The sequence below is a fragment of the Dendrobium catenatum genome, unplaced genomic scaffold, assembly GCF_001605985.2.
Source record: "Dendrobium catenatum unplaced genomic scaffold, ASM160598v2 fragScaff_scaffold_853, whole genome shotgun sequence".
NCBI classification, from domain to species: Eukaryota; Viridiplantae; Streptophyta; class Magnoliopsida; order Asparagales; family Orchidaceae; genus Dendrobium; species Dendrobium catenatum.
The window spans coordinates 9580403-9600890 of NW_021319315.1; the positions used below are offsets into that span (position 1 = coordinate 9580403).

A 20488-nucleotide genomic window follows, 5' to 3' on the forward strand; every position below is an offset into this window, starting at 1 on the left:
CTTAGATTTAACTCAATGAATCAACTTAAGGATAAGAAGACTTTATGGTAAGTGTTTATTTTGTGAATGGGCACACAATTGTAGAGTCAAGCTGCGGCCCTTAGAAATATTGAAACCCAATTAGGATAGCTAGCAGGATTTTTAACCAAAAGGCCCTAGGAAACTTTATCCATAATACATAAATAAATCCTAAAGATAAGGGTATACATGGCTATTCAATTGGCGAGTGGTAGGAATAATGATTAATTTGAGGAAGAGAACCTATAGAGGATCCAATAAAGATTCCCAACCTAAGGAACACTCTCTATCTAATAAAGAAGCAGAAAAATCTGTTGAAGGGGTTATTGAGTTTCCACCACCACTATTTCCCAAAAGATTGCATAAGTAGAATTTGAATAGGTCATTCTCTAGGTTTTTTGAAGTATATAAAATGTTAACTATTAACATTCCATTTGTAGAAGTCCTAGAATAGAAGCTTACTTATTCTATATTCATGATATCCATCCTAAGTAAGAATGGAAGATTAAGAGACTTAAGGACCATATCTTTAATTGAGGAATGCAATACAATCCTACAGAAAAAACTTCCTCAAAAACTTAAAGACCTAGGTAGTTTCATAATTCTTATGGTTATCGAGAATAAATTTTAAGGAAGGGCACTATGTTAATTAGGATTTAACATAAATCTAATATCTTTTTCAATATTCAAAAGACTTGACTTAGGAGAAGTCCAACTTACACTTGTTACCCTTCAGTTAGCTGATCATTCAGTTACATAACCAAAGGGGATAATAGAGGATATGTTAGTAAAGTATAAATTTAAAATATGTTGCCAGATGGCTGTCTTAAAGCTTTTAACAGTTGGAAATAGCTCTTGATAACCTCACCTATTATTATTACACTTAATTGGACATTAGATTTTGAAATCATGTGGGATGCTAAAGATTATGTTGTTGGTGATGTGTTATGGAAAAGAAAAGATATAAAATTTCATGTTATTATTATGCAAGTGAAACTTTAAATGCAACTGTATTGAATTATACAACCATTATAAAAGAGTTATTTAGCCATTATCTTTTCCTTTGATAAGTTTCAACTATATTTCATTAGCACTATGGTTCTAGTTTAAGTTTATTATTCTTCTATCAAATTCTTGATGAGAAAAAAGAGATTCCAAGACTAGATTGGTAATGTAGATTCTTTTATCACAAGAATTTGATGTAAAAATCCTTTATAAAAAGAACTGAAAACTAAGTGGCTGGTTATTTATCTAGGTTATAACTGGAAGAACCTACATAGAAAGAGTGTGACATCAATGAATGTTTTCCAGATGAGCATTTTTTTGCATTTCATTCATATGGTATGCCTTAGTATATTGATATTCTAAACTGCATTATTAATGGTGTTATTCCCATTGACATGTCTTTTACCCAAAGGTAAAAATTTCAACATGATGTTAAATTTTATTTTTGGGATGAGATATTCTAATTTATGATGTGTAATGACTAAATCATTAAGTGATGTTTCCCTAAAAATGATATTGAATCAATCATCATGCAATTCCATAACTACGAGTATGGAGGGCATTTTGGAGGATCTGAAATTTCTCCAAAGATCCTTCAATCTTGATTTTATTGGCCTACATTTGTTTAAATGTAAAAAAAAAAAAATTTAAAAGATATGATCGATTTAAGAGGGTGGTAACATAAATAAAATAAAATAAATTCCCTAAATATAATGTTAAATTGGAGGTTTTTAATATTTAGGGACTTGACCTTATGGAATAATTTATGAAATCTTATGGAAGTCAATATATTTTCATAATAGTCAAATATGTGGGTTTAGAAAGCAAAAATCCCCAAAATTATGCTTAGAAGGTTAATAAAGTTTTAAAGAAAATTATTTTTTCTAGATTTGGAATACCTTAAGTTATTATTAGTTATGGAGGAAGTATTTTTTCATAATAAGAGAGTGCAGGCTTTAATTTCAAATATAAGATTAAACATAGAGTTGCAAATATATTTCCATCCCCAAACTAGTGGTTTGACTGAAATATGTAATTTGGGGAGTAAGAGAATCTTTGAAAAAATTGTGAGTCCAAATAGAAAAGATATATGGCTTTGAATTTAGATGACACACTTTGGGCTTATAGGACGGCATTTAAGACACCTATTAGAATGTCTCCTTATAAATCAATTTTTAGAAAGACCTAATATTTATCTATAAAATTAGATCATAAGTATTTTGGGATGTAAAATAATTGAATTAGAATTGTAAGGAATGCTAAGAAGAGAAGATTAATATATTTGAATATGTTAGAGGAATTTAGAAATGATTCTTATGAGAATGGTAAAATGTTTAAGGAGAAAATTAAAAATTGGCGATTGTAAGTTTATTAGAACGGATTTTGAGCCTAAATAAGAAGTTCTTCTATATAATTCAAGATTAAAAATCTTTTCAAGAAAATTAAAGTCCAGGTGGTCATGAACATTCCCTATTGTAAAGGTGTATCCTTATGGAATTGTGATATTAAGGATCATATAACAACCCAAAATTTTAAAGTTAACGGTTAGAGATTAAAACCCTATATAGTGAGGGATATTGATGCGTTAAAAGTTCTATAGAAAGGGATCATCTTGAATAGGGTTTTAGCATATTATGGCTGAAGATTAAAAACTTAACACTATTTGTAAGACAATCCAATTGATCTCCTTTGTTGATGTTAGGAGTTGTGTGAATGAATTCTTTCTTGATATTAGAGAATCCTAAGGAAGATGTGAGTTTTGTTACATATTTATATGTGTTGTAGTCTTAAGTTGGGTCTAAGATTATAATTTAGAAAATTCATCCTAGCATTATAGCACTACCCCTAAAGCGTAGCTGTGCTACCCCTAAAGCACCGCAGTACCGTGTCACTTATCAAAAATTAATAAAGTTGATTGTAATGCAGTGCTAGATGATGAAATGCAAGAGCACACAAATCACCTTCTAGAGCATCACAGTGCCATCCTTTTAGCACTATTGTATTGAACTCTCTAATCATTTTACCAAACTGAGCACTGCAATACTGCCCCATGTAGCACCATAATGCTTGGTCAAATTATTAAAAGGGTATAAGAAGCATCATGGAGATGATCACTTTGAGTGTCTTAGTGCTACCATGTGTTGAGTGTCACATTGATCTCATGGTCTAAAAACCTGAAATGTCAATTTCCAAGTTGAGTGATGTAGCACTACCTGTCCCTAGTGTTGCATTACTAGAACCCACTTGGGAATTTAACTTAGCATCACAGTGTTATTCAGGTCAATGCTAGTCAACTTATAGATATGTATATGGGCTAAGTTTTATTTTCCATCTACATCCTTTTCCTTATGAGTATTTGAGTTTTCTTACATTCATGCTTTAGGAGCCTTATGGGTTTCCCTTCTATGAATGGCCCCAAAAATATCAATTGGTAAGAAAAGGTCTAGATCAACCTCTTTTTATGCCAGTAGGTTTTAAGTGTATCCCCAAAGTAGTGATCTAATAACTTAGTGGGTAGGTTAATCATACATGAATGAGGATTTGATAACCTCAGGAGGATTATCTAGAACCAAATTATTGAGCATAACTAGGATTTCCTTATCATCTAGCCTCGTCCATCCTATGTCTATGTTGTCTAAGAATTCTTCGCTGATGCAAAGGAGCACTAAAATGAATGTACGTGTTTTCATTCATTGTAAGTGGCTCCCTTCACTCTTATATATGTAAATTAATTCTTCCAAACCCTAAACTTTTAATTCAGTAGAAAGGTGTACTTAACCTTTTATACTTCTACTATAGATTATAATGAAATAATTAGATTTTTTTACCTTGAGAGATTTAAAAGCCCAATAAAAGAGGAGAGAGTGGATAAACTCTTTTTTTTTGTATCTGCCCTCACCCAAGAATTCAAATACCGACATTATTTTATCTCTTTGAAGCCTATGCTAAGCATAAACATTTGTGAGGCGACTAAGGATAATACCATTTTAAATTATTGCGTTTAAAAAAGAAATGAGTATTAATTTTGGTATAATTATTTTTTATTCAATACAATATATGCTTAAGGGGTCTACTTTTGTGTTTTAAGGAATCACAATATTATTTGTGATTTGTGTGAGCCAACCATGATAATAGGAAACCCATGGAAGGAGTAGGTATGTCTACTTCTACCCAAATTAGATCTAAGATCCCGTCTTTCAAAATCTTCTTGCAGAACAAGGAGAGGAATTTGGCCAATCGAACTAACCTGCATAATAGCATGGTAGAGATTGTAGGATGCTAGGAAATCAAGTGGCATAACTCATGATAGAGTTGATTATATTGAGGTTTTGATTAAACCCTTTAGAAAATAGTTGATTGGGTTAGAAAAAAGGATGTACAACCACTACAACCATATGATGCTTTGGCAAAAACTGCAGTACCAATACAAGGCTGACTACAACACAACTTTTGTAGGAATATTTTACAACGTGGTGATTGACTCCATTGGTCAGAAAAATTTCTTTCCTAACTCGCTCACCTTTGCAACATATCCAGAAGCTGGACCCTCGGTAGAAACATAATAAGAATAAGATGACAATGATGAAGATGATAAGTAAGGAGAGCCCTATTGTTATTCTTGTAGTTATTTTTATTTATTTATTTTAAATTTTGTTGTTAGTTCTTTTAAGTTATTTGTTTCAACATGTTTTTACTTTTTTTTTTATTTTCTTTTATTTAGGTTTTGTATTTACTATTTTGTTTTATTTTGTTAAAATAATTTCATGCATTTTTTTTAATAATTTGGAAAAATATATCAATGAAATAAATTTCTACAAATTTTAGAAAATTATTTGCCTTAATATTGTACTTTTTGCATGAGTTATAAATTTTGATAAATTTAAAATTAGGATTCATAAGTATTTAATAGTAAACAACTTGCACAATTTCCGTAATAAATATGTTATAAGTAAAAACTATTCTTTTTAATTTAAAAATTTGTAATTCTCGATCAATTAAATTCCTAAACATCAATTTAGTATTTGACAACTTATAAAGGACTACTAAATTTTAGGATTGATGTAAATTAACTCATTAGCTAGATTAATCATAAATCACCTAAAATCTAAGTAATTAGGTAATTATGAAACCTTTAAAAATCTTTGATTGGTGTAATGAGTAGAGGTAATAGAGATGTATTCAACATCTAAATAAAAAAATTAGTTATTAAATGAAAACTGTTAAAAATTAAACATATTGGAAAAGTCTAAAGTGTTTGAATATTAAAAAATTTGGTTCATGTAATGTCTAGCCCTGTTTAAGAATAATAAGTAGAGGCAATATATACAAAATAATTATATGATACATAGCCAAATAAAAGAAAAAAAAAAGGATAAAGTAAAATTACTAAATACCTTAATATAAAAAATTGGTCTTTGTGATGTCTAGCTCTACTGGTATACTTCTAAAGGAATTATTGGAATCATAATATTTAAAGAAAGCTTATATAGATTTAAGGATTAACTAAATAAGTAATTTCATTAATTTCTAAAAATTCTAGTAAACTTGAGTAAACTAGTCAAAATTATTCACTCAGTGGAGTTTAATTTAGAAGGAATATTAATTTAAAATGAAATAGTAGAATATTATAAATTATTTAATTAAATAATCTTTTAATTATTGTACTTTATAAATATTTAGATTATTAATTTTATTTATTTGAAAAAATTATATTCAATGCAAAAGATAATATTTATCCCAGTGCAATTTAAATTACTTGAGTACAACTAATAGCTTAAAGATTGGGGAATTTAATCAGATAAAAATTATTAATTCCAAAATTCCTATATTTTGATAATTGTGCTTTTAAACTTTATGTTTTGTGTACTAAAATAGTGAAAAAATAATGAAAATTGAACAAGCGCTATAGCGCCACAAAGTCAAGATCATAGCAAATCGGTTGGAGAGGTTAGCGCTGAGGTGCTATCCAAATTAAGGGACACAACGCCAAATCGCCTAATGCTGCAATAGGAAGTAATTGAACCTTTGAAACAAAATAAAAAAGGGTGAACCAATGTGTAGGTTCAGAAGCACTCCAACACCGCCGAGTCAACATTGTGGCGCTTGTTCAGTTATTTTGCGAAACTATAAATAGTAGCCTTAGTCTTCATGTGAAGGGCTTGACACACTATGGAGTCATTTTGTGTGTGTCTATGAGTGAGTGTGATGTGCTGTTCTTGAGGGAGTGGTTTGTGTATGTGTTGGAGTGTTGTACTAGTATGGATTAAAGTGGACAAATGCAAAGGAGTTGTATCTTAATTATGAGTAATTTATAAACTATGTTTTACATTTTTTATCTTGTGTTTTAAGCTGGTAAATTATTATTTATTTTGTTAAATAAAATATTTGTGTTGTGTAACATCATCTACATGTGTAGCTAAACTTTTCTTTTTGAATCTATCATTATTTAAAAAGCATATATTGTGTAGTGTAAGTTTATTCTTTATAGAATCATGCTATTTTTGTACTCTGTACTTCAATTAGTTTATGTATAAGTTGTACAAAAATTAAATACATAATATGATCTAGAGCCTTGACGGAGGAATAGAAGAATAATTAGAGATTTGAAAACGTAATCTGACCATAATATAAACATACGTTGGTATTATTATTGGGTCTTAAGAAGATAGAAAAATTGTTGTTAGGAGGGATCCTAGTTTATACTCTAGCGAGCTCGACATATATGACTACACATGCTCTAATCTACAACAATAATAGAAATAAAACTACTCTACTATAATCATGTATTTTTAAATATACCATAAGTTCAAAATTTTTACAAACAGTTAATTATTTTTTACATTTGAAAATTTTTAACTTAATCTACACAACCCATTTAAATCATCAAGCTAGATAAATTTAGCAATTCAATAATTAGTACTACAGTGAACAAAAAACAATTCTAGTTTTTTCTTGTGAGATGAACACTTCTCTTATCAATATATTATTTGACATGACATATGCACTTGCGTTAAAAAGACCTGATGTAGTAATAAAATTAAAGCTTTTTAGAAATCTCAATAGTAAGTGAAAGCTAAAGCACAAAGCACTACATTTGCATAGCTAAAAATAGACCTGTAAAGCAATTATGATCTTTTGGATCTCTTTAAACCTTAAGATACTAAAGCAATTGTAGTACAAATTCTTGATAGTGGATTCTTCTTTCCATTCTCACACAAAATTAAAAAAAAAAAAATTCTCAAAAATAGTTAGTTAATAAAGTCAGGTGTCATCCACATACAAATTTAAATATAACACTACTGAATATAAATTTGACATTATATATTGTAAATAATACATCCCATATTAGCTTAATAAAAAAAAAAAAAAAAACTCATTCGTCAACAAAAACATTTTATTGGTCATTGGCTGATTGATAATATAGGTTAAAAATTTTTTTTGCTCAAGTCACTGCGTTAAACAACCCCCACTACTTAAGGAAGCAACACTTCAAGCATTCCACCCATTCCTTCCATAGATAGAAGGCACCAAATAATCCAAATTACACACAGGAAAATTAGCCGATATCATAGATACAACAGAAGGAAAATCACACTTCATACTGTTACATGGCTTCACTTTGATAGCTTTTCCAATTCTACACACTTGAGACTTCAATTAACCATATTGACAAACTAGTGCCATGAGAGAAGCTAAGAAATTTATTTATTTATTTATTCTTTATGTCATCAAAGAAAGTCACCAAACATTCTTATAACAATCAATCAGCTATCCTGTTTAAGGGCCTCTTGTATAAAAGTGCGCTGCCTGATGCTAAGTTTTGTTGGAAATCGAATATGGAATCTGATCCTCAGGTCTCCTCTCAAGCCCTTCTCATTAGCCAAGGGCATGCCCTCACCTTCAATAACCTTCTCATATCCTGGATGAATGATCTCATCTTGGAAAGAAAGGGTCATCTGTTCACCATTTATGAGGTGGAAGGAGAAGGTCCAGCCAGTAAGAGCATTCACAAGAGGAACCTCTATTTTCATCACAAGGTCATTGCCAATTCTCTTGAAGAAAGGATGCTCCTTTTCAGCTATCATGTAGATTACATCAGCAGGAAGGCATCCTGGCCGTTCATCCCCCATTCCTTCAAATGTAATCTTAGTCCCCTTCTTCCATCCTGGCTTCACTTTGATCTTCTGTGACTCTTCCTTTCGAATAACAGACCTATCAATGATACCAAAAAAACAAAAGAAAAAACTGTAAAAATGATATCATCAACTAGAGGATTAATTAATCACATTCACAATGAATGGAATGAATGTAAAATCTTTGTCGAAATATCACATTATTCCACATTAGAAGAAAGTCCAGCCACGTGAGAATGGCAATTTCACAAGGAAAATAAATACGCCTTATCATGGAAGATTTTAAGAGCAAGATAAGAAATATCATGCATCAAAACATAACTCATATTAGCCTGCAGATGTATCATAACCATAAGGCTTCGTCTAGTATAAAATAGACTAAATCAAACACCAATTGATTGGCAAGGCATTAACTGGCATGTATCCAGCTTTACATTTAACAATAAATATGTGATTTACATAAAGTTCAACTCTGACATGTTCAACTCTTCTCATTAGGAGAGCACAAGTTTAGGTTCTATGGCATCATCATTATCATATTAACTATTTAGTAAAAGAGGAGCCGAAAAAAGGAGTCATCAAATATGAATGTAATGACAAAGTAACCATTTGAGCAAGTCCTTTTTAAGATGTCAATATGGAAAATTCTTGCGTCAAATTCTACAAAAAATTAGTTAAAAGCTGGCTTGGCCATTAATATATTTTAAATACCCTTTCTGAAAGAAATTGATTACTTCAAGGCTTTGTATGTTACGTAAAAGACAAAAAAAATTGTAAGTTTTGAACCATTGTTTGGGAAATTCTTTAAGAAACTCATCAAACCCATAAATCCATTTCATTAGTGTAAAGGCTCTGTTCAGCGTTGTTGTACTTTATTGCCTTTTGTTGTGTTGGTAAGATTATTGTCTAAGGTGCTGGAAGAATTATAATTGTTTACTAAAAAGTTGATGTGACATTAATATGACTAATTGGATGACTAAAACAAAACTTGACATAAAACTCATATCATTATAACAGAATAAATTAATTATAATGAGTACGTAATTATTTAGAATTATTTATTGAATAAAACAAATAAAATTCATAAAAAAAACCTTTTTTTTTGGAAGCCAAGTTCTTTCCTAGCTTTAATAAAATTGAATTTTTTTCACAACAACTAAAACAAAGGCCTATCTTTTATTTTTATATCTTGTTCAGGTGGAAGCAGGATGCAGAAAATATCGCCAAATGGGCTCTAATTCACCTTGTAAAAGTCAGATTTGAATAAGGCTATATATCTCTATGAATTCATTAAAGGTCTATGGATGCGTTTGGATGCTGAGAATTTAAGTAAAAGGAAACCAAAAAGAACAGATTGATAAGCTTTAATCATTTGCACTAGATTCATAATCAACACATGTTTAAATTCTATCTCACTCCCTTCACTTTCCTACAATCCAAAGAAAGCCTAAACAACAGTTCAGATTCACATGCTAATTACCAAACGAAAAAAGGGCAATACAAATTCTTGAAACACAAAAAAAGATAATCGAAAACAAGAAAGTAGATGAAAGAATAAAATACCCATTCACAACCACTTCTCTATCAAAGTAAATCTCCTTCCTGCAACCACTAAAAAGCTCCTCAAGTGTGCACTCCAGCTTCCTCTCCAAAGGCGGTGGCTTTCTCCAACAAGTGCCTGAATTAGAAGCAAAGCCAGACTTAGGCGAAGAAGCCGTGTAGTGCACATCCTTAGGATCACTGCGAGGTTTCCTATGCACAGCATCCTCCCTGCGGAAGCTAGCTGCCCGCACCGACGACAGGGGCGTCGTGGTCCGGCCACGATTTGATCCTCCTTCCCCTCCTCTTCCTCCTCCACCGGTGCTGCTGTCACAGTTGGCAAACAGAGGTTTTCCCTGGATTTCATAAAGGGCCTGCTGTCCCAGAAGAAAACCCTAATCAATAGCGAAGGAAGGGAAAGGGGAAAGGAGACAGGGGAAAGAGGAAAGTGAAAGTGAGTTATAGGTTAGATCGTTAAGTACCTCATAGGCTTGGGCGATGGCTTTGAACATTGCCTCGGCCTCAGGCTTAGAAGAAAGAGGATGTTTGTCGGGATGCCATTTCTTGACGAGGCTCTTGTATGCTCTGCGGATTCGTTGAGGGGACGAGTCCTTGGGAATGTTGAGGACCTCATAGAAGTCTCGAGGTTTTCCCATGGTCAAATCAAACGGAGAAGCGAATCCTCAAGAAGTGTAATTTTGGGTTCTTCTTTTGCTATTTTAGGAGAAGAACTTCTGTAAATTATTGAAGGAGAACCAGAGTAAGCGAGAGAGAGAGAGAGAGAGAGAGAGAAGAAGAAGAAGAAATTCAAGAGCGAAGCTGAAGAGGGCGAAGGAGTCGAGGGAGTTTTATTGTAGGAATGGAGGGAGAAGTAGAACGTTACATTACCTCCAAATATCGATCTCTCTTTATTATTACGCGGATAAAAGTACTAACCCTTTATTAAAATAAAAATAAAAATAAAAACCTCATTTCCTAAAAAAATCACATGAACTTAGGGATTTTTAGTGGGAATTGAGGTCTCCACCTTCCAAGAAATTATTATGTGCGGAGTTCGGATGTAGTTCTATATTCATACTCTAATGAATTTGCGAAATATGGATTGAACATGTGGATATTCATTTGCATTTTTTTTTGTCTTGTTAACCCGATCGACCCGACCCAGCCATATATTTTAAATAATTTCTCCAAACCTTGAATTTAGAGTTGGCGGTTCCTTTTAAGGAAAAACCCGCAAAAACTCCATAATATTTAGGATTTGGGTTCAAATAATGTTTGATATCTTGAGAGATGAAAAAAAGAGAAAGAGCCGATAAAGATGAAGATTGATTTGGAGGAGGACGTTGCATTCTTCAAGTAGATCGTATGCCCATAGGAGATAGTGAAAGTACGAGAAGCGCCAAGAGGGGGTGAATTGAAAATTTTCAAAATAAAGAAACAAACCTAAACACGAGTTCTAATTAATTTTTTAATTTTTTAAACAAAACTTAACTTGATGCAGAAGCGAATGTTTAAAACATGATTGCAACAGAAGTGGTGAAATTTTAAATCACACAACAAAGATCTAGAATTGAATTTTCACCAAGCAATTATAACAAATATAAAATGCAAAACATAAGTAAAGTGCAGTAAACAGAAAAAGCAAACTAGAAGATTTATAGTGGTTCGGTCACTTGCCTACGTCCACTCCTCGGAGTCCTCTACTCTGGGAATTTCACAACTCAAAAGTAATTCTGCTTTTGTCCTCACAGTAAGGATAAGAAGCCTTTACAAAACCACACTTTTACAATCCTTGGTGTGGCGGAGTACTAAACGCTATGTCATCCTTCCGGTGACGACAACGAACCTTCTCATTTTTCTCCATCCTAAAGAAGGCAGAGTACCTTTGAGGACATGGACCTTGAAGGATCTCCCTCTTAAAAAGCTCCCACAAGATTTTCTCGAGCCATAGGAGGAGCAAGTGTACAGCAGGCTTGGAGAAACCATGTGATCCCCTCACACTCCTCCCTCACAAACTCACATTCTCCTTCTCTCACAAACCCAAAATCTCATAAAGTAGCTCCCTCTCATGAGTTCCCCTTCTTGTCACGTTTCTCTCTCTTATTATATTTCAAAAGACAAGAGTATCATATATAAATGAGGTTTCAAGAAATCCTAAATTTTCAATTCAGCTATTTTTGTTCATACAGTACGATCCAAGATCATACAGTACGATCCAAGATCATACAGTACGATCAGTTCAAAACAGCCTTCGTCCTAGTATGAAGGAGTATGAACAAGCAAATTTTCTGAACACTATCGTATTGTATGATTCAAATATCATCCAATACGATATGTTATATTTCTTCTATTCGTACAAAACGAATGCTGAGATGACCAAAACTCATATCTAGTCATCGTCTGATACGATCCAATTCATATAGTATGATATGTTAAAAGCTTCAGGTCGTCTAATACGATGTTTACATCGTCCCATGAGATTAGTTCAAAAGTTAAGGGATCATCTGGTATGATGTTCTGGATGATAAAAAATAATCTCGATTCATCGCACGGTACGAACCATGTCATACAATATGATCACTAATCAATAATTAATTTTTGATTAAATTTAGTAATCATGGGGGTTAAGTATTCAAATATGCATATTGTACGATTCAATCATACAGTACGATCACTTCAAAATTCAGGATTTAAATACTTACTTAAATTTATCTAGTGGCTAGGGTTTCAAATTAAAAATACATCGTACATTACGATCATGATCGTACAATATGATTAGTTAACAGAGAATAGCTATTGAGCCACAATAGTTCGTATAGTACAATTTAAAGTTATACATTATGATATACAAAAAATAAAAAGATTTGCCTTTAAAAATACTCCCTCTGTTTGTGTTAATGGTTGCTCAGTTTGCATACACTTTAAGGCCAGACTCAAGAAAAGAAAAAACAAAAATAAAAAAAGAAAAAAATACAGAGTTATAAACTTCACATCCTATTCTACCCAGCCTCGAGTCATCTTGTTGTCTTGAGCAATATGTGATATCCCTGAAATGTAAGTACTCACAAATAAGTCCAACATTAAAAATATTCAATGAATAATGAGATAATTTAATCGACATTATTTATCATCATCAAAATCTTAGGCTAGGGGTCATGTATTGCAACAGGTAGAGGTTAGAAGGGGGCGTGCAAACATCCCGGAAGAGAAAGACTTTAAGTTCAAAAAGTTACAGCCTGAAGGAATGATCGGTTTAGGGTATGGAGCTGAAGTAAATTTGGTTGGAGATGCCATAGGATTCACTTATCAGAAAAGGTTAAATTCGTTGTGTGAACAAGCTTGTAGATAATTAACACATAATGAAGATAAACAATATACAAACTTATAGGCACAATGCACAAAATATTTAATTTACTATCTTTTACTTCGTACAAGTTTTTGATGAACAATTTTAAATTTCTATGAGTTCACTTTATTCATTTTTTGAATCTTTTTTGAATTGCATATTTGTTGGGTATTCAATATTTATTCACTGCATTTTCTCATTATATCAATTGCCTATTCTTTGCATTTTCACTTTATATCAATTGCGTATTCGAAGTGTATTGACTGTGTATTTGCTATGTATTTGTTAAATATTTACCTCTTATTCAGTGCGAGTTTTCCTTTTAACATGTGTATTTACTTTATAATCGGGTGTGTATAAGAATAAGAAAGTGCCATACAAGGTTTACTGTAGTTATGCCCATAATGATGGTTTTAGTTTTTGAATGAATCATCACCTTTACTGGCCAAATTTCACAAAGATGAAGTGCAAGAAATTTACGTGTTCAAAATAAGGTTTCAAGAATGGCATTGATTTGAATTCCCAAACAAAATATTGAAAATCAAAGAGCAGAATAGTTTGTCAAGCTATGGTTAGGTTTATAGTGGATCAAGCAAGAAATTAGAATACAAAAAACTAAACTTTATTGAAATTCATAATCATGATTTGGCTAGGAAGAAGACTAATATCTACTTAGATCGTGTTGGAGTATTTGTGATTATAAAGCTTCAGCTCTTAAAATAATAATAGAGGTCGAGATAAGAACCATTGATGAATTCCCCTTTCTTACAGAAGAAGTTGGAGGTATAAAAAATGTTAGATTCTCTATAAGGGATGCATACAACTTTATTTAGAAAAAGAAAAGAGTTAAGATTAAATTTAAGGACAATAATAATTTGATTTAATTATTTAAAGATAGTCAAGTTGATAATAATATAATCTCATGGGACATTCAAATTAATTAATTTAATAGATTTTTTTTTTGTTAATGGGATGGGTAAGATAGATTATGACTACTTTGGGGATATGGTGATTTTTTATTCTAGCTATAGGCTTAAAAATATAATTTAGTATGCAAACCATTTATCAAGATCAATAATAATTGGAAAAATATTATACTTGGGGTGTCATTCTTGTTAGAAGAAATAATTGAATCATTTACATGGCTTTTAAGAATATTTGTATGAATAATGGGTTATACATATCATATAATAATATTTACTAATCAAGACCAGGCAACGATTAAGGTCATAAAAGTTGCTTTACCTCGCTCTCTCCATAGACGGTGCCAATAGAATATCTTTAAGAAAGTTTACTCAAAAGATTATTTCTTTAATAACAAAATAAAATTAGAGGGCCCTTCTATAAGTGTTTGAGCAAGTGTGACTTTGAGGGGGAGTTTGAGAAAATATGGGCTGAAATGATCAAAGAAAGGAATCTCCACAACCATGTTTGTTTGAAGGATATTTATAGGATAAGGAATATGTGATCAACAACTTTCAATGAGGATTATCTTAGCATAAGCATTCTATCCACACATCATAGCAAGTTTAATAATAATGTGTGTCAAGATATTTTGAAGATCACAATTTTATAACTGATTACTTTTTTGGGATTAAAGAAAGTGATTATAACTTGGCATCATAATGATATGATGAGGATTATAAATATAATCAGTTTGAAATTGCACCTATAATTAAAATGAGCCTAATATTAAAGTAAGCTGCTCAATTTTAGTATAAAAAACTATATTATTTTTTAGAGAAAATATTTTTATAGGGTATGGGTAGAATGAGTATAGACTTTATCTCAAGTGATTCCTCAAAATTTTTGTTAAGTGCGTGAACAATAAGGAACAATCTAACCTTTGGGTTATTAATTTTGATGTAAAGATGGTAGCATTTAATGCACCTATAGGAAGTTTAAGATGATGTATTTGATGTTTTCTTATTGTATGAGAGTTTTGAGGCAATTGGATATTATAAAAATCCTTGAGAAGAACCTAATGTTGTGATGGTCAGCCAAAACTCAAAAAGATATATATTCAAACCTCATGTTCGTAGGTGAAGAAAAGAATAATTCTAAAACTAGTAGTTGATTCTCTGAAATCATCTCAGTAGATTTGTGTATTAATTTACCATACGAGCATAGAAGAATGAGGAGGCTGAGAAATACATGCTTGCTATAATGATTTACATAACTGAAAATATATACTTGATCATTGATGGCAAGTGAAAGAACTAAAAGTTTGTAACACATATGGTGGGATTAAAAAATTGAAAGACCCACCAAAGTGTAAACTGAAAGGCATATATAATGGAAGGTTAAACGAACACTGGGAGAAGAAGAAGAAGCCTAAGAGTATAATTAAACTAACATAATAATATTTTTTCATTACATATTATAAAATAATGCATGTTTAACTCAGATTAAATTTTCAACAATGTTTTTAAGCATGGTCAAATTCTTCAATGAGGATTTCATAACTTGGGCAGCCACCAGTCAGCCATCATCTAAATATCTGAGTTTGATAATGAATATCATTGCTTCAGACCAATGATTATAATGATTGAATGTTAACTTTAAAATAATTCATTATAGTACTTAAAGATGTTATAGTGATTAAATAAAAAGCAATTCTTTTTAATCTATGGCATTCTTCATGCGTTGTAAAAATTTGAGTTGGTCTTAATTTGCTATATTATTTCAAATATGTATTCACCAAATATTGTTGCATATTTACTGAGTATTAGATGCATATTTATTGAGTGTTTATTGAATATTTATTATGTGTTTGCTGAGTATTAGATGTATATTTGCTAAGTATTTGTTGAGTATTAGATGCATATTTGCTGAGTATTTGATGTGCATTTTTATGTGTGTGCTGCGTATTTACTGCGTATCTATTACATATATGTGATCCATTTGCTACACATTTATAATGAATTTACTACGTATTTAGATGCATATTTGCTAAGTATTTTCTACGTGTTTGCTGAGTATTTGTTATGTGTTTGGTGAGTATTAGATGCATATTTGTTGTGGGTTTGTTAGTATTTTTGGAGTATTAGATACATATTTAATGAGTATTTGTTGCATGTTCGCTGTGTGTTTGTTAAGTATTTACTAGTTCATAATTGGGATAGCCAGTAGTCGGCCATCATCTAAATACACGAGGTTGATAATGAATATCATTGCTTCTAACCAACAATTGTAATGATTGAATGTTAACATAAAAATAATTTATTATAATACTGAAAGGAGTTATAGTGAATAAATCAGTAATTCTTTCTAATAATTTTAATTTTTTATGCATTGTAATAATATAAGTTTGTCTTAGTTCATTATGTTATTACATATGTGCTTTCACCGGATGTTGCAACAAATTTGTTGTGTTCTCACTATGTGTTTGTTGAGTATTTGCTAGTTCATAACTGGGGCAGCCACTGGCCAGCCATCATCTGAATACATCAGATTGATGATAGATATCATTGTATGAAACCATCAATTATAAGGAATGAATGTTAACTTAAAAATAATTCATTGTAACTCTAAAAGAAGTTATACTGAATAAATCAAATTAATTCTTTGTAATAACTCAATTTCTTTATGCATTGTAATAACACGAGTCGGTCTTATTTCATTATGTTATTGCAAATGGGCTTTCACTAGATGTTGCACATATTTACTGAGTATTAGATACATATTTGTTGAGTGTTTGTTGAGTATTTAGATGTATTTGCTGACTATTTGATGCATATTTACTGAATATTTATTGCGTGTTTGCTTAATATTTGTTGCATGTTTGCTGAGTATTAGATTCATATTTACTGAGTATTTATTAAGTATTTTTGCGTGTATGTTACATATTTACTATGTATCTATTACATATTTGTTGTGCATTTACGGTGCATTTCATACATATTTATTGCATATTTGTTGAGTATTATATACATATTTATTGAGTATATACTGCGTGCTAACTACTGTTTGATGAGTATTTACAATTCATAACCATGGTATCTACCAGTTAACTATCATCTGAATACACGAGGTTAATGATTGATTTCATTGCAGCAGACCAACCATTGCAATGATTGAATGTTAACTTAAAATAATTCATTATAATACTGAAAGGAGTTGTAGTAAATAAATTAAAGTAATTCTTTGTAATAAATAACATTTTTCATGCTTTGTAATAACATGAGTTGGTCTTAGTTCGTTATGTTGTTACAAATGTGCTATTACCATATATTATCATGTATTTTCTAAGTATTAGATGCATATTTGCTGAGTGTTTCTACGTCTATTTTTCTTATTTATTGCGTATCAATTACGTATCTGCTACATATTTACGATGACACATTTACTATGTGTTTGTTGTTTGATGCATATTTAATGAGTATTAGATTCACATTTGCTGAGTATTTACTGAGTATTTCCATATATATGCTGCATATCTATTACATATCTACTACTCATTAGTGCATGTTTACTATGTATTTGCTACATATCTATTATATATTTGTTGCATGTTTGCTATGTATTTATTATGTCTTCATTGTGTTTAAAGAAGAACTAAACTCAAACTCAAATATTTAAAGTATAACTCAAAATACAACATTTAAAGAAGAACAAAAACTCAAATTCTTACTTCTTACTAAGGAACATACGCAATCGATTTTAAAGTTGAGTTTGAGTACGATAACATGTCAAGAAAAACTCACACTCATATTGGAGATTTTTCCAGTCTTCCTCAGTTAAGAAGTCTTTTCTCCTACCATCAAACAATAAGTTATTCATAAATTTCCTATAGTGTTCAATAATAAACTCATCTTGACATAATTTCCATGGATGATAAAGAATTAAATTATCAACTTCAAGCATATCATTAATATCTAAGTTACCCACTGAATTTTCACGTCAGATACGGTGCTATTGCATTTGCAAAAAATGGGAACTTACCATATGTTTATTTCCTTTGAAGAACCACATTCTAAGATATTTCCATCCAATAGCATTTAGAAAATCTCTTATCTTATAAAGATTACCCCTCATAACTCCAGGTTGCAAATTTCAAAGTATATGATCCTCATCTTCTAACCATTCGTGAGTGCAATATTTAAAATTTCATTTGTACTAGCCTTTTGCTCTAACAGACTGTAAACTATATGTACCATACTAGCATGTATTATTCTGTTTCCTTTATTAAATCTTTCTTTATTAGAGTAGGAGTGAATTTTATTAATATTATGCTAGTTCATTTCAAAGGTAACTAGAAAAAGATTCATAGCCTAGCTAAATATGAACCTATTATATGTAACTTCTATTATTATTTAACTTATTAGGTTACATATATACTTTGCATTTTCTATATATTTATTGTGTAATAGCTACATATTTGTTGTGAAATGAAAGTGCTATGATACCTCTTGAAAGTTCATGAAGGTTGTTAGACCTTATAGAAGTAGTCCCGAGGCTAACCAAGAGGGGGGTGAATTAGTGATTTAAAAAGTTCTTAAAACACAAAAAATCCCCTTTTAAAGCTTTTTCAATAATTGAAAATAAATAATTTTATCTCTCGATGCAGAAGCAATGTAATTTCATAATAACAAAAAAATAGATATTTTCAACCATATAATTAACACAAAAATAAATGCAGAAAATAAAGTGCTGAAAAATAAAACCAAGAAAAAACACAACAGAGATTTATAATGGTTCGCTAAACTTGACCTAGTACCACTCTTTGGAGACTCCCTCTCCAAGTATTACACTAAACTCTTTGGTGATTCTCCTTTAGCCCCCCCAGCTTGGCGGAGAAGCCCTTACAAACTCTCTTCCACTAAGGTGCGACAGTAGACCGTACTCCTTTTCACCCTCCTAGTGAGGTAGATAACTTGAACTTCTTTTCACCCTTTTGGTGATGTAGAGAACCTTAAATCACTTTCACCTTCCCTGGTATGGTGGAGTAGCCGAGTCTTTTGACATCAAAGAGATCTTCTTCTTCCCAAAACTTCCCTCAAGACAAACCTTCATTAATATGATGGTACTTATTACAAACTTAATTCAAGCACTATTATTTTTATGATAAAAAACATTATTATGTTTGATATTTTCTCTTGTTTTTGTGATATTTCATTTTATTTTTTTGTATACTAACATTTCAAGAAAGCAATCTACCATTCACTTGCATTTCTAATCAGTTCAAGACTAGGTAAACTAGGGTTATAGTCAATTTTCATTTTATTATGTATTTTTTCCCTTTCTTGAGTCATATCATGTAATTGGGTATATATCATTACTGAGTAATATTGCACACATACAAGGGGAGAGATAAAAATGTTTTTGGAAAAATTATTCTTTTTAAGAAATTCATACTGTGTTATTTTTCCTTCATTATATACAATTTTATTGCGTACCATATAATTTTAATTTGTATTATACGATCTATTGTGCTCTGACAAAACTCTAGCAGCCAGAGGTTAAGGAAGATAGTAATTTCATGTTGATTGTACCATACAATTTGTTTCATTCTATATGCCCTAATAAAATCTTTCTTAATTAATCCCTCAATATCAAGCAATCAAATCATAGACAATTATTGTGATCGATCATACTATATGATATAGTTTGTATTATATGATTACCATTGTATGAAATTGGTCATCCCATGGATTGTACCAAATGGAATTCATGATTTTTGTACTAATCGTACTATATGACATCCACAATGTTGGACAATCAGTCGTGTATGAAGTTGGCCATCCCAAGGATCGTCCCAAAGGAACAGAAGGAATTTTTATAGTTCCTACCATATGATGTTTTAATCGTGCCGTATGAAATGTTATAAAAGTTGAATAGTTTATTGGAACAATCTTGATGGACGAGTCTGAATTACACTTATTATACTATACGATATGTGTATCGTAATTTACAAACATAAGGCATATGTTATGAAATTTAGGGTTTTTTGAATCCCATTAATTAAGGATTTATAATATTCTTATTAGAAAATCTTTGGCTATTGGGTTGACATGAGAGAGAACTTAGAGAAGGAAGAGAGGAGAGCTTTGAGAGAGAGAGAGAGGGAGATCCTTATAAGGGGGAGTTATGATGGATTCATAAAGGTTGCTCCACGTAAGGTGTCCACCATCTTTTTCAAGCTTCTTCCTTAGTTCATTGGTGGCTCTATGGAAAATTTCATCAACATCGGATCTATGGTTCTTTTCCTACTTGAGGAGGGAATAAAAGGATTCCAAGGTTCTCTACCTACTCTAGTAGGGAGTAAAGGATTTCCAGGTTCTTTGCCTACTCCAAGAGGTAGTAAAAGGATTAAAGGTACTCTACTTCACCGAGTTAGTGGAAAGATTTTATAAGGGCTTTTTCTCCTTGCTATGGGGGCAAAAGGAGAGACACTACTTTTAGTGTTATACCTAGAAAGGAGGTTTCCAGGGAGAGGACGTAGGTC

At 31.2% G+C, this 20488-nt stretch overlaps 1 protein-coding gene across 2 annotated transcripts; it reads right to left on the bottom strand.

Annotated features, from left to right (window-relative positions):
- Positions 1 to 7541: 7541 nt before the first annotated feature.
- Positions 7542 to 10579, bottom strand: LOC110099334 (dnaJ homolog subfamily B member 13). 2 transcript variants are annotated; one of them, XM_020826455.2, is made up of 3 exons: positions 10178 to 10579; positions 9720 to 10072; positions 7542 to 8235 (listed from the first exon to the last, which is right to left on the bottom strand). In XM_020826455.2, the coding sequence occupies exons 1-3, from the start codon at positions 10349 to 10351 to the stop codon at positions 7788 to 7790; spliced, it is 975 nt and encodes a 324-aa protein (XP_020682114.1). In that variant the 5' UTR covers positions 10352 to 10579; the 3' UTR covers positions 7542 to 7787. The 2 variants fall into 2 exon arrangements, with proteins under 2 accessions (XP_020682114.1, XP_020682119.1); XM_020826460.2 differs by having other exon boundaries at positions 9720 to 10069; positions 10178 to 10578.
- Between the last annotated feature and the right edge of the window lie 9909 nt (positions 10580 to 20488).

Coding starts and splice junctions, on each gene's coding strand:
- LOC110099334 (XM_020826455.2), bottom strand. CDS start 10,351: ATGGGAAAACCTCGAGACTTCTATGAGGTCCTCAACATTCCCAAGGAC. Junction 10,073..10,177: donor CCATCGCCCAAGCCTATGAG/GTACTTAACGAT, acceptor CTTCTGGGACAG/CAGGCCCTTTATGAAATCCA. Junction 8,236..9,719: donor AGAGAAGTGGTTGTGAATGG/GTATTTTATTCT, acceptor TATCATTGATAG/GTCTGTTATTCGAAAGGAAG.